Here is a 14,492-nt window from a genome sequence, read left to right as displayed (position 1 = left end):
TTTTTGCAAGGCAAATGGGGTTAAGTGGCTTGCCCAAGGCCACACAGCTAGGTAATTATAAAGTGTCTGAGATAGTATTTGACCCCAGGTACTCCTGACTCCAAGGCAGGTGCTTGATCCACTATGCCACCTAGCCGCCCTGGGTGGTGTTTTCTAATACTATCACCTATAAACCCCAACCAATGTGTTTATTATGAATCAAGTTGATATCAGTCAGCCAGACTTAATTTTTTTTTACAAATGGATATTTAGTTAGGTGATATAGTAAGAACAGTTGCTATAAAAGTCTCACCGTGTCCTCCTGTCAAACTGGGGAGATGCTCTCACAGAATCAAGGGGGAAGTGGGCTCAAGGTTAGAGAACACAAGGAATAAAGTAGTAAATAATAGTTCTGAGTTGCTGGAAATCTTTTTACTTCCCTTCCCTTAATTGTGATTTCATGAAGTTCCCCCTAGGTATAGTTTAGCTTTCTACTAGGTTCCTTGTAGAAAATTTGCTTTTATGTGTCTCAGCTCCCAGTGCAGATGGGAAGTCCCAAATATTCTGATCTTTTACAATTCGGAACATCATTTTGTGATCAATGATGCAAATGCATGTGTGAACTTTTGTTTTCTCTCTTCCCTTTCCATTCAAGTAACAAGTTGTTATAAAACATTCTCCCCCTGCCCTCTTGCCAAACTGGGGAGATGCTCTCACAGAATCCAGGGGGAAGTGGGCTCAAAATTAGAGAACACATGAAATAAAGTGGTTAAATATTAGTTCCAAATTGCTGGAAATCTTTTTACTCCACCCTTCTCTCTCAGAGGTTTAGATAAAGGTATCCATCACTGGGTTGGCTTACTACTGGAATGCCTGATTGTGAACTAGTTTGCTGTTTATCAAACCAATCCCCAAATATTTCTTATGGTTTTTTAATGTTATGGTATGTCTGACTTTTTGTGACCCCATTTGGGATTTTCTTAGCTAAGAAACTGAAGTGGTTTACCATATCCTTCTTCAGCACATTTTACAAAATGAAGAAACAGAGGCAATCAGGATTAAAATGATTTGCCCAAAGTTACACAGCTAAGTGTTGGAGGCAGGATTTAAACTGAGTCCTCCTGACTCCAAGGCCAGTATTCTTATCCTCTAGATCCATTGCCCTTTCTTGTGTATATGCCTACTTTGTTTTTTTTATTTTGCAAGGCAATGGGGTTAAGTGACTTGCCCAAGGTCATATAGCTAGGTAATTATTAAATGTCTGAGGCTGAATTTGAACTCCGGTCCTCTTGACTCCTAGGAAGGACAGGGCTGGTTCTCTATCCGCTGCCCTACCTAGCTGAACCCATTACTTTGTGTTTTGATTTAATCTCAGTTGAAAAGTCTGAACCTTCCATGTTCAATTAGAGTGAGGTACATTATCAATATGAAGTAGAAAAAAAATTACACGAGAAATATAAAGCAACCTTTAGGGAGGGTGCCATTAGTATCTGGGGATACCAAGAAAGGAAACTCATGTAGAAGATTGTACTTGGCTTGAATCCTAAAGAAACTCAGGGGTTCCAATATGCAAAGGTGAGGATAGAATTCATCTTAGACACTGGTGGGGGGACCCTACGTAGGCAAAGAGATGGAGAGCTATGAGTGAGAAATAGCATGAAAGTTAATTTGACTAGCCATAGAGTCCACGGAGAAGAATAATTTGGAAAGGTAGAATTGTTAAGAACTTTCTATGACAGTTTATATGTTATTCTAGAGGTTATATAAGGAGCCACTGGAGTTTGAATAGGGGGTGGCATGATCAGATCTACACTGTAGTAAAATCAGTTTGGCAGCTGTATGAGAGAATGAATTAGAGTAGAGACAGAGACCAATTAGGAAGCAATTAAAATAGTCAAGGACAGCAATGATGACAGTTTAAATATGGTGGTACCTGAATGAATGGAAAAGAGGGGTTATATGTGAGAGAATATGAAAGAATCTTAAGTGACAACTGGTAGCACAGACTGGGTATGTAGGGTGAGTGAGTAGAGGATTAAATCAAGGTTTTGAAAATGGGTAACTGGATGAATAATGATGCCCTCAACAATTATAGGAAAGTTTAGAAGAGTTTTAGGGTTTGGAGGAAAGTTACTAAGTTCTGTTTTGTAAAAGTTGAATCTGATGTGTCTATAAGACGTATCTTGAAGTGTCCAAAAAATAGTTTGAAGTGAGGGACTAAAGTTCAGGAGAGTGATTATAGTTAGATGTGTTATTTGGTAGTCATTTGCATAGAGATGGGAATTGATGAGGTCATCAAATGAGCCTGTAGAGAGAAAAAAATTAGGGCCTAGGCCTGAGTCTTGGGGTATACCTACTGTTATGAAGTATGAAATAATGGATCCAGCAAAAGGGATTGGATTAGAAAGAGTAGTCAATTACCAAATGAGAACACTGTTGTGAAAAACTCAGAGTAGAGAAGATTCAAGAAAAGAGCAAGGTCAACAGTGTCAAATACTAGAAATATCAAGAAAAATGAAAACTGAGAAAAGTCTATAGATCTATCCACATACATACACATGTGTATACATATATATATATACACACATATCTGTACACATATAATGTATTTATATATTACTACATAATGGTTTATGAGGATTGAAGAAGAGGGAAGAGTCATGGATGATTCCAAAGTTGTAAATCTGGGTGTGTATTGATAATAGTGGAGAGTAGTTTAGGAGGCAGTTTAGGACTGATTATATAGAAACTGAAATAAGAAAGACAGACTAGGTGTGAGAGGAGAAGATGAGTTCTAACTTGGTATACTTATTAGACATCTGGTAGCAAGGTGGCACAGTGAATAGAGTTCAGTGCCTAAAGATGCATTTTCCTGAGGTCAAATCTGGTCTTAGAACTACCTGTATAACCCTAGGAAAGTCACTTAACCCTGTTTGATTCAGTTTCCTCATTTTTTTTCTTTTTTTTTTTTAGAAAGATTTTTATCAGTTTCCTCATTTTTAAAATGGTCTGGAGAAGGGAATGATAAACTATTCTAGTATCCTTGCCAAGAAAACCCCAAATGGAGTCATAGAGAATAGTCACAATGACTGAAACAACTAAACAATAATATTGGATATATAGAAGAAAAGTATCCAAAAAGCAGTGGATGATGGTAGACTAGATATGTAGATGAATATGTAGATGTGGGAGTCTTTTGGAGAGATAAGAGGACTAAGCCTGTGAGGACAGAAAGAGGAGACATGTACATTTCTATGGATATAGATATCTCATCTATCTATCTACTATTTATCTAAACAAAATGCTCCACAAAAATTTGAGGAGGGGTAAAAAGAATATTTTCTCTTAGGGAAACTTCTCTATATTTTTCTTTTTTGTTTTTGCAAGGCAGTGAGGTTAAGTGACTTGCCCAAGGCCACACAGCTAGGTAATTATTAAGTGTCTGAGGTCAAATTTGAACTGGGGCCCTCCTGACTCCAAGGTCAGTGTTCTATCCACTATGCCACCCAGCTGCCCCTGGGAAACTTCTTTTAGGGGCTCAGGGAAGGTTTCATTGTTGAATTGCAACATAAACTGAAGATGAGAAGGAACCTAATAGAGGCCAGTCTGAGTAGAAGGCAAGAGATGATGGACTAAAATTGAGGAACAGATGATGCAATATGCTTGGAATACAGTGTGTTGAGAATAATATATGATTCTGGGGACAATGTGAAATAAGTCATAATCTGAAAGGATCTTAAAAACTATGTTGGGGAGTTTGCATTTCATGTTTCAGGCAGTGGGGAATCACTGCGGGCGGAGGGCTTTTGAAGTGAGAGAATTCTCATCGTCAGACCTGGGCATTTTGGAGTGTTTTTAAACATGGATCAGTGGTAGTTTTCTTTACTCAGCATAGGGGTGAGGCCTGAACTTTTGATAAGAAACTCCTGGATGAGACAATTCTATTTAGGAGGGAGGCGTAATCTCACTGTGCATAACTTGTAGTCTTAGAAGATTACCTGGAACATTAACTTGTCATTCAGCAGAGTATAGTCAGATGTCGAACTTGAACCTGGTTTTTCCCGGTTCTTTCTTTGTGCTCCACTGGAGTGCGCCGAATATTAACTGAAAATGTTAGTGGGAATTAGCCAAAAAAGGGCTGCGAGGGGAAGGGCCCCTGGGCTCGCTTGTCCGCGGCGGGCGGGCCGTGCTCCCGGCCAGGCCCAGCTCGCCCGCACGAGGGGGCACAGGTCGCCCGCACGAGGGGGCACAGGTCGCCCGCACGAGGGGGCACAGCTCGGGGGCGGATGAGGCGCCCGGGTCCCCCGGGGCGGCTTCTGGGGAAGGCTCTCGGGCCTGGCCAGAACCTGCCCAAACCGGCTCCGGGCGGCGCGGGCGTGCGCGAGGCATCGGGCCTGGAGCGCAGACGTGGCCGTGGGCGGCGGGCGGCGGGCCCGGGCCGGCCCCGGGCAGCCCTGGGCGGGCCCTGACTGGCGGCCCAACTGCCCCGGCCCGCTCCGGCCCGGCGGGGGGCGCCTCCTCGGCGCCCGGAGAAGGCGCGGCTTCCCCGGGAGTCCCAAGCGGCGCGTGGCGGCGGGGCCCGGCCCGGCCCGGCGGCCCCAGCGGCTCCCCAGGCTCCCGCCTCTGGGCCGGAACGCGCTCTTCGCCCCCGGCCCCGCCCCTCGCCTGAGGTCGGGGGCGCGCTCGGCCCCGCCCCCGCCCCGCCCCCGCCCTCGCTTCCGCGCGGCGCCGCGGCTTCCGCCCCGCCCCCCTCCCCTCCCCACGCAGGGCGGGGCGGGGCCGGCGGGGCGGGCCCCGGATTAGTGGGCTTGGGAGCGGAGGTGGGAGCCGGAGCCGCCGGGGCCGCGGAGGAGACAAAGCCGCGGCGCGGGGGCCGCCGTGCCGGAGGCGGGCCCGGGGCTCGAGGGCTCCCTTCCTGGGCGGGCTGGGCGCGGCCTCCCCTCGCCACAGGTCCGGCCTCCCCCGCCGCCGCGGCCGCCTGGGCCCGTCCCGCCGGACACAGCCCCGCGCTCCCGGGCGGGCTCCGCCGCCCGGCTCCCCGCTTCCATGCGGTTCGGGTCCAAAATGATGCCGGTGAGTGCGGGCGCGGCGGGAGGGAGAGCGCGGCGGAGCCCGGCGGCGGGGGCGGGGGCGGCCGGGCCCGGGGAGCTGGTCCGGCCCCAGCCCGGGCCGCGGGGCGGGGGCGGGGGCGGGGGCGCGGGCCGGCGCCTCCCCGCCTTTACCTCGCGGCCCCACGCCCGACCCGGGCCCCCGCAGCCGCGGGGGTGGCCGCTCGGGGCCCGGGGCCTCGGCTGATCGCCCCCCGGGGCACCCGGCCCGGCCCGCAACTCCGCGACTCCAGGCTCCAAACTTTTCCCTTTGCACCCCCAGTATCGCGCTGATGAGCTCTTGCTGGCGGACGCCACGAGTGGGGGCCGCGGCCCCGCACCCCCTTGAAGCGCACCGGGGTACGGTGGCTTTCCAGGGGTCCCAGCCTCTAACAGCGCCGACCCCCGCCCTTCTCCTCCCGCAGGTCATGTGGACGCTCCTGAGGCCTCGGGACCTCACCCGCTGCTCTTGGTGGGTGAGATTTAGGGGGACGAGGTGCTGGTTTTCGGCGGCGAGCCCCACAGGTTGTTGAAGCACACTAGCCCCGCGGCACGGGTGCGGGGAAGGGAGCCTTGCGTGCGCTCGCAGTGGCGGGGTCTTCGGATTCCTTCCAGCGAACGCGCTGCCTGTTTCGGCCACTTGTTTCTTTGTGAAACTTCAGCCACATCTGGCCCAGTACGGCGCACCTAGTTCTGATCGATGATTGTGGTTGTGTCATTGGGAAGAGGAAATGTTAAGAGAGACTGTATCCACCGACTTAGTAAACTTGAAATCATACAATGCAATTACCATTTTTTTGTTCAGCTTGGTTTCCATTCCGAGGAGTAGGGTTGTTTCTGTCTGGAACTTTTGAAATATCTTCTCTATTTTATTTATGCTAATATGTGAAATAGTATCCTTAAATGACCTATCTACCTTCCTGGCAGAGTTTAAGGTGATTTCCCATAGGTCACTAAGCTTCATTGGCAGTTAGATGAACACACTTATAATTTTCTTTGTATTTGAGATTCTCTGCAATAATAAGTGAGATATTATTTGTAAAGCACTTAAACAGGGTACCTGGCACTTCATAAATGCTTGGTTTCCTGCCTTCCTTCATTGTCTGTGTTTGGGTAGGATCTTTCTTTTCCCTTTGCAAATGTAAAACTTCTTAATATGTTAGGAATCCAAGACCAGATGGGCACATAGAACAAGTTTGGCATCAGTCTGCTCAGGGCCAATAATAAAAGACAGTTACCAGAACTAGGATACGGTGCAGTCCGGGCATTCCAAATTTGTTATTCTCAAACAAACTTCAAAAGATAACAGAAGGAAGGAAAGGAGCAAAACTAAAGGAGCACTGATGCCAAAATTTTGCACAATGAAATTTCAAAGTAAAATTTTATTTTGATAGTTTTATCTTTGCTATTTATTATCAGAGAATCTAACCTAGAAATACAGATGAATATTTATATAACTCATTTTGGGTCAAGAAGCCCTTTGGAGTGCTAATTATTCTGCCAACAAATTGAAATTCTTAGGCTGCTAAAGTGATTTAAATAATGTCAAAACAGGAACTAAGAAACTGATGGAGTCTAGGTTTTGAGAAAGAAAATAAAATTACTTTTTTTAAAAGAATAATGCAATTAAGCAGTTAGAATTTTCTACTTCTGTTTTATTCCTAAAGGAAACTTAATGGCAGTTTTTTAATGGGTGTATGTGTGGACCACTGACTTAACTTTGGTATGAATTAAAGGTGCAAAGGAAGTTATCCACCTTCACTGACTTAACATCTCTGATCTTTTTTTTTTTTTTAAGGATTTTGCAAGGCAAATGGGGTTAAGTGGCTTGCCCAAGGCCACACAGCTAGGTAATTATTAAGTGTCTGGGACCAGATTTGAACCCAGGTACTCTTGACTCCAGGGCTGGTGCTTTATCCACTGCGCCACCTAGCCACCCCTATCATTTCTGATCTTTAGAGGTTGGGAGGGGATGAAAGAAATACAAATAACCTTTTCAATGGTTATGGAGTGGGGAATATCCTGGTAAATTTAACATTCTGACTGAATGGTAATAAGTGTGTGCATAAAATCAGATCATAGATTTCTAGTTGGAAGGAAACTTAAAAATCATTTAGGCCAACCTCATTTTACGGATCAGGAAGTTGAGGCTCATAAACTCACAAAGAGTATATATAATACCTGGCAAAGTCGTAATTCAAACTTAAGTCAATATGTTCCAAATCCAGCAGTCTTTAATTGTCTTATATATATTTTCAAGGAGTTAAAATATTTTTGATAAAAGTAATATCAGGATATTGCAGTGTTTTGTACTGTTTCAAAATTTTTTCTTAATTTTAAATAATACATCTGTCGCATTTTATGGGAAATATAACCATAAGATCCCTGGTTCCTTTTTTTTTTCCAGACTGATCACTAGTATGACCATTTTAGATCAGTATGATATTTATCCAAAAGATTCTCAGATTGTAATTTTAAGGTGTAATTCTCAAACATTAAGTTTTGTTTTAAATGAATCACTTCTTTTGAAAAAAATGTGCAGATCTCACTTTTATCTGCTGATAACTTGTCATCATTTGTTGGATTGTGACTTTTTATCAGTTTTAAAACGTTTTCACTGTATTTGGTACCATCTCTCAGAAAGTAGTATAAAAAGTATGAATCTTCAGATTTGTAAAACACAAGCATAATGGTTGAAATGTTTTATTTGTAAGCTTGTGTTGTTAAAGAAGGGACCTTGAAAGGTCATTTAAATTTGTGCCTTCCAGGAAGACATCTTTGAAAAATGTTAAAGTATTTTGCCAGAGTAATTTGTGTGTATTAAAATATTTTGATGGAATTCATAATTGTCAATTGGGGATGGGGGGAGGCAAAGGAATCACTCTATAACTTGGGAAGATTTTGAAACAAAATAAATTCATTTGGTATTTTATAAAAAAAAAGTTGTCACCTATAACTTTTGATGCCTGTATAATTGAGAAAAATATTTTTTCATCAAGAAAACTTAATTATATATGAAAAAATAAACAGTCTTGTGGAATCTTTATAATTTGTAGACAGGCTGGGAAATGCCAATCTGTCTTATTTTATAAAACTTTATGGAAATTAGATGCCTTAATTTTTCTTGTCCATGTATTCCATTGTCTTACAACTAATGGGAACTTTTCTACTTTAACCCTTTGCTCCTGGTAAACAGTTCAACAATCATCAACATCTTGATTGATTCAGAGAACTGTATAATAGAATCTGGAGAAGATAGAGATTTGATAAGTCATAGTGTGTGTGTGTGTGTGTGTGTATGCATATATATATATATATATATATATATATAAATATATACCATTACTCATGTATTTCATGTGCTTGGTTTTATTTAAATTCTATATCTAATTGGTTTTCCAAATAGCAAATGATTCCTAAACAATAGGGAGAAGGTAACATAGCATAGGAATTTTAGAATCTAGACTTTTGCTCTTTGTTGTTGAGACTTTGTCAAATTTAGCATCATTTAAGTCCTTGTTTTGATATGATTGTATCTTAGGTGCTCTAGAATCCTTTTTTTTTATTGCCAAGAATTTCATTTATCTTAAGACGCTGACAGCTGGAAATACAGATGATTGGGCACATAAGTTGAGATTTCTATTAAATATCATATCAGTAAAGGAATTATGTGTATTTTGTTAGATGTGGATGTTGATGTCATAAAAATTGTGTGTGCACATGTGGAAATGAGTTTACAAGTAATTTCTCTTCTAATCAGGGGAGATTTCATAAAGGAGGTAAGATTTCTAGATGCTGCTTGAATGAAGAAAAAGAGATGCCTTGAAAGACTAGGTTGGGATTTTAGGGTGAGGGTAAAGGTTGTATTGGAGGGAACCTGCCAATTCTGTCTTTTACTGTGGAAAGCAGAAATAATTTGAGCCAAAGAGGTGTTAAGATGATTAATGAAATAATGCTTAAAAACACAGATTTTTGGATAATGGGCATTATCTACATGCTCTGCATCTTTTTTTATAATGCTGGATAAGCAGTTTCATAACAGTAGAGATTGTGGCCATTGACAGATGTTTTCTTATATATAATTTATTATATATATAAAAATACTTTTTGAATAACTCTCACTAGAAAGATTTGACTGTTAATTTAGCCAGAAGTGACCCAGAAGTTTCATTTTTAAAATGATTATTTTAGTTTGGCTTTGCCTACTGCATAAATGTTTTGGGATTACTTAGTTTAAAAATTGCATCCTTGGGGTGGCTAGGTGGTGTAGTGGATAAAGCACCTGCCTTGGAGTCAGGAGTACCTGGGTTCAAATCCGGTCTCAGACACTTACTAATTACCTAGCTGTGTGGCCTTGGGCAAGCCACTTAACCCCATTTGCCTTGCAGAAACCTAAAAAAACAACAAAAAAAATTGCATCCTTATACTTCTCCTAGGGTACAAGTGCAGAAAATTTAGCACATCTCTATATAATAAATTAAAACATTGTAGAATAGCATTAGCTAAGATCTTAATACAAAAAAAGTAACTACAAGACTGCCCTACTTGTAAAGATGAATAGATTAGTTTAGGATTATATAATTGTGATTCAGTGCTTTTCAAACAATGGTTCTTCACACATTTTTGCATATTTTTTGGGATGCTTTAAGACCTTTATTTTCTGAACTATAATATTTATTGAATTTTACAGTAAATCAGGTGGTAGATATGTTATAAATGTGATTCTAAAAGTATTGCCTATATGAATATAACTGATGTAGATAAAAATAGGAAAGCCTTCTTTCTGTAGAGTTCTTACCTCTGAAAATAATGAGAAGTGCCCTTGGGAAAGTGACTTGACTTCTGAGCCTTTGTCAGTTTCTTCATCTGTAAATGAGACTATTGGGCTTGATAGCTAAATTCTCTGTCCCTGATGGTGCAAAAATCTTGTGATCCTGAACCCTTTTATAAGACAAATTATCCATATTAATGAATTTTTTCTCCTCTTCATAACATTGCAGCATGGATGAAAGTATTGAGAAAATAGTAGCAGTTGATCCCATTGTAGCTGTAGCAGGGTTGGTGAAGAAGGAAGAAAAAGGGGAAAAGGAAGAGAGAAGGATACACAGGTATATGGAAAGAAGTGAATAACAGGGATATGATAGCTCTTGCTGAGACTTTTGGATCTTTGGTTCCTACCATAAGAGTGGGCTATTTAAGAGCAGAACAGTAACAAATGAATAGGCCCACATTGCATGGTACAAAGGAAGTGAAAAACAGCCTAGATCTAGAGGAAAGCCTCAAGTATTTTGGGTAGGTGCTTTGAGAATTCATTCAGAATTTGATTTCCATCTAAATCAAGACTTAATGCCTAAGTAAAAAGCAAAGCTAAAGTTTTCTAAAAATCATCTCAGAGTAAGCAGCATAAGCAAAATACATTGTTCTCATTTGAGGCTTTGTTATTCATATAATTTTGAGGTCAGTCCAGACCAGGCTATTAACAGTTTAGAAGTCTCTTGATTTCTCATGCAATGGTCATATATTATCATGGAATGCTATCATGGTGCTTATCGAATAGGGAATTTGAAATTAAAGATTTATTATTACTGTAATCAAGTGGAAATTTCTTGAAACTAGACTCTTGTTACAATAAACTACAACTTAAAAATTTGCTTACTACTTAAAAATGATCTTAGGGTTGTGATTTGTGTTATGCAATGTTTACAGTAAAACCACTCACTTTGTTAGAAATCTCTAGTTTCTGTTGTGAGAATCATAAATAACTTGTGAATTCTGGTGATGACTTTATTCTCATCACCGGTTTTGCACATGAAAAAAAGGAGAATCCTGTGTAAGAATTACACAGAGGAGTCAGTCAGTTGTATTAAACTTCTGTTGCTGATGTTTTCTTTGCCCTTCGCTCTCAAAAAAGACCATGACATATCAGGGAGGTGATGCCATGACTAAGCCTCACTTTCTTCTCCAGAGACACCTGGGTCCAGTGGCCAGATATGAATCAGGATGACTGGAGGTGGATGGCCCTGAATGCAAGGCAGTTAGGGTTAGGTGACTTGCCCAAGGTCACACAGCTAGTAAGTGTTAAGTGTCTGAGGCTGGATTCCATCTCCTGTCCTCCAGTCTCCCTGGCCAGTGTTCTTTCCACTGTGCTACCATGCTGCCCCATGCATTAAACTGCTGGGGATATGAAAGAGGTAAGTCCCTATCCTCAAGAAACTCACTAATGGAGAAGGCAACAAGCAAATATATATGTACAAACAAACTATGTACAGGATGAATAAGGAAATAATTAGAGGGGAAATCATTAGCATTAAGAGGGATTGGGAAAGGCTTCTTCTAGAAGATGGGACTTGAAAGGAAGGACTTTGGGAAGCCAGTAGGTGGAGATGAAGAGGGAGAGCATTCCAGGTATTGGAGGACAACCAGAAAAAATGCTCAGAGCAGAAAGATGTAGTATCATTGTTCAATGAAGAGCCTGGAGGTCAATGTCACTGAATCCAGGAGTATATGTCAGGAGTAAGGTGTAAGAATACTACTAGATCATGAAGGATTTTGAATGCCAAACAGAAAATTTTGTATTTGATACTGAAAATGAGTGGGAAGCTGATGTGCTTAGACCTTTGCTTTAGGAGAGTCACTTTGGTGACTGAATAGAGCATGGTTTGGAAGGGAAAGAGACTTAGGCAGGCAGACCCAGTAGTCGTCTATGGTAGTAGTCTAGGTGAGAGGTGATGGGCAGAGAAAAGGAGGATATAATTTGAGAGATTGCAAAGGTGAAACTGGTAGGCCTTGGCAGCAGATTGAATTTGAGTGGCTGAGAGATAGTGAGAGGATTGTAAAATTTTAAGTTTGAGGAACTGGGAGTATGATTTCTTGTATTGCAATAAGAAAGTTAAAAAGAAGGTTAGATTTAGGGTAATGAGGTTTAGTTTTGGACATGCTGAGTTTAAGATTTGAGAATCATCTCATAAAAGAGGTAATTAAATCCATAGAAACTGATGAAACCACCAAGTGAGATAGTATAAGAGAAGAGAACCTAGGACAGAATCCCAGTTAGAGGGAGAGAGGGTGATCTGGATGATTTAGCAAATAAGACTGAGAAGAAATGATCTGAGGAGAGCTAGGAAAGAATGGGGTCCAGAAAACCTAAAGAGTAGAGTTTCAAGTATGAAAAGTGGTTACTTGTGTTAGGGGCTGTAGAAAAATCAAGAAGGAGGAAGATTGAAAGAAAGACCATTAGATTTAACGATTAAGAAATCATTAATTTTGGAGAAGTTTCAGTGGAATTCTGAAGTTGGAAGCTATGTTGTCAGGTATTATGAGGAGAGTGAGAGGAAAGAAAATGTAAGCACACCTATTGTAGAAGACCTTTTCAAAGAGTTTTGCCACCAAGGGCAGAAGAGATGTAGTGTGCCAGTTGTCAGGGATGGAAGGATCAAGTGAAAGTATTTTTGATGATAGTGAAGATGTGTTTTGGTAGACAATAGGACAGGAGCCAGTAGAGAAAGAGACTGAAGATTAATGAGAGTGGGATAGTGGAGCACATGAGTCCTTTGTCAGAAATACTAGTTGTAAAAATTGTTTTCCTAATTTACTACATTTCTTTTGATCTTGATTACAGTGGGGTTTGTCTATGCAAAAGCTTTTAAATTTTTTTAATTCGATTTAATGTAGTCAAAAATTACCTAGTTTGTTTTTAAATGATGTTCTCCATCTCTTCCTTGGTCATAAGCTGTTCCCTTTCCATAGATCTGACAGATAAACTATTCCTTGATCTCCTAGTTTGCTTATAATAGTGTTATTTATGTCTAAATCCTGTATCCTATTTGATCTTATCTTGTTATAGGGTGTGAGGTGTTGGTCTAATCCAAGTTTCTGTCATACTAACTTCTAATTTTCTCCAAAATTTTTTATCGAAGAGAGAGTTTTTATCCCAAAAACTGGACTCTGGGTTTATCAAACAGCAGATTACTATAATCATTTCTTGCTGTTGCACCTAGTCTATTCCCCTGATCCTCTACTCTATTTTTTCGCCAATACCAGACAGTTTTGATGACTGATGTTTTTTAATGTAATTTTAGATCTGGTAGGGCTAAGCCACCCTCTTTTGCACTTTTTTTTCATTAAATCACTAGAAATTCTCGACTTTATTTCTCCATATGAATTTACTTATATTTTTTCTAATTCATTAAAGTAATTTTTTGGAATTTTCATTGATAGGGCACCAAATAAGAAGTTTAATTTTGGTAGAATTGTCATGTTTATTATATTAGCTTGATCTATCCATGAGCAGTTGATATTTGCCCAGTTATTTAAATCTGATTTTATTTGTGTGAGAAGTGTTTTGTCGTTTTCATAGTTTCCGAGTCTGCCTTGGCAGGTAGGCTCCTGCTTGGGGACCTATCCCGAGCCTTCACCTGGATACATATCTTTCCCAGGTCCTCGGACCCATGGACCTTCCTTGGGGACGGAGGGCAATAACTGGACAGAGCACCTGGTAGCAGTCTAACAAGCAGGTCTTTATTGCTTACATAGCAGCCAAAAATGGCTCCTGGCTTCCCCAGCCCGGTCCCTTTTATAGTCCCAAGCTCCTCCCCCGTTCCGCCCTCATGGGCGGAGCCACTCCTGTTACGGGCGTTCCCAGCACATGTGGGCGGGCTCACGCCCCCCAGGCGGCTCCTAGCCCGTGGGTGGCCAAGGGCCAGAGCTGGGTCCCTGACAGGCTCCCAGGTATTTTATATTGTCTGAAGTTGCTTTGAGTGGGAATTCTCTTTCTAGCTTTTTCTGTTCCATCTTGCTAGTCATATATAGAAATGTTGAGGATTTATGAGGGTTTAGTTTATGTCCTGCGACTTTGCTAAAGTTGCTAATTATTTCTAGTAGTTTTTTTTTTTTTTTTTTTTTTTTTTAGGATTTTGCAAAGCAAATGGGGTTAAGTGGCTTGCCCAAGGCCACACAGCTAGGTAATTATTAAGTGTCTGAGATCGGATTGGAACCCAGGTACTCCTGACTCCAGGGCCGGTGCTTTATCCACTGCGCCACCTAGCCGCCCCTTCTAGTAATTTTTTTAGATGATTTTTTTGGGATTCTCTAGGTATACCATCATGTCATCTGTAAAGAGTGAGTTTTGTCTCTTCCTTCCCAATTCTAATTCCTTCAGTTTCTTTTTCTTCTTATTGCTGAAGCTATCATTTCTAATGCAATAAGGAATAGTAGTGGTGATAATGGGCATCCTTGTTTCACCCCTGATTTTATTGGGAATGCCTCAAGCCTATCCCGGGTTCATATAATGCTTGTTGATAGTTTCAGATAGATACTGCCTATTCTAAGGAACACACCATTTATTCCTACACTTTCAAGTGTTTTTAGTATGCATGGGTGCTGTATTTTGTCAAAAGCTTTTTCAGCATCTATTGATATGATCATATG

General features: G+C 41.5%; 1 protein-coding gene across 4 annotated transcripts in view; it reads left to right on the top strand.

Annotated features, from left to right (window-relative positions):
* The window catches only part of TP53BP2 (tumor protein p53 binding protein 2), a 98,354-nt gene that overhangs the window by 13,685 nt on the left and 70,177 nt on the right, over positions 1-14,492 (top strand). The window contains exon 1 of one of the 4 annotated variants that reach the window (XM_074222771.1): positions 4,754-5,052. The exons of the other annotated variants lie outside the window; for them this stretch is intronic. Within the exon in view, the coding sequence (XP_074078872.1) occupies positions 5,026-5,052 (27 nt within the window). The 5' untranslated portion in view covers positions 4,754-5,025. Of the gene's footprint in view, positions 1-4,753; positions 5,053-14,492 lie in introns of those variants that run through there. 4 annotated transcript variants of the gene reach the window in all.

Source organism: Macrotis lagotis, chromosome 2 (assembly GCF_037893015.1).
Source record: "Macrotis lagotis isolate mMagLag1 chromosome 2, bilby.v1.9.chrom.fasta, whole genome shotgun sequence".
NCBI classification, from domain to species: domain Eukaryota; kingdom Metazoa; phylum Chordata; class Mammalia; order Peramelemorphia; family Peramelidae; genus Macrotis; species Macrotis lagotis.
Note: the sequence above shows the minus strand (reverse complement) of the source record. Positions and strands in the feature narration are given on the sequence as shown.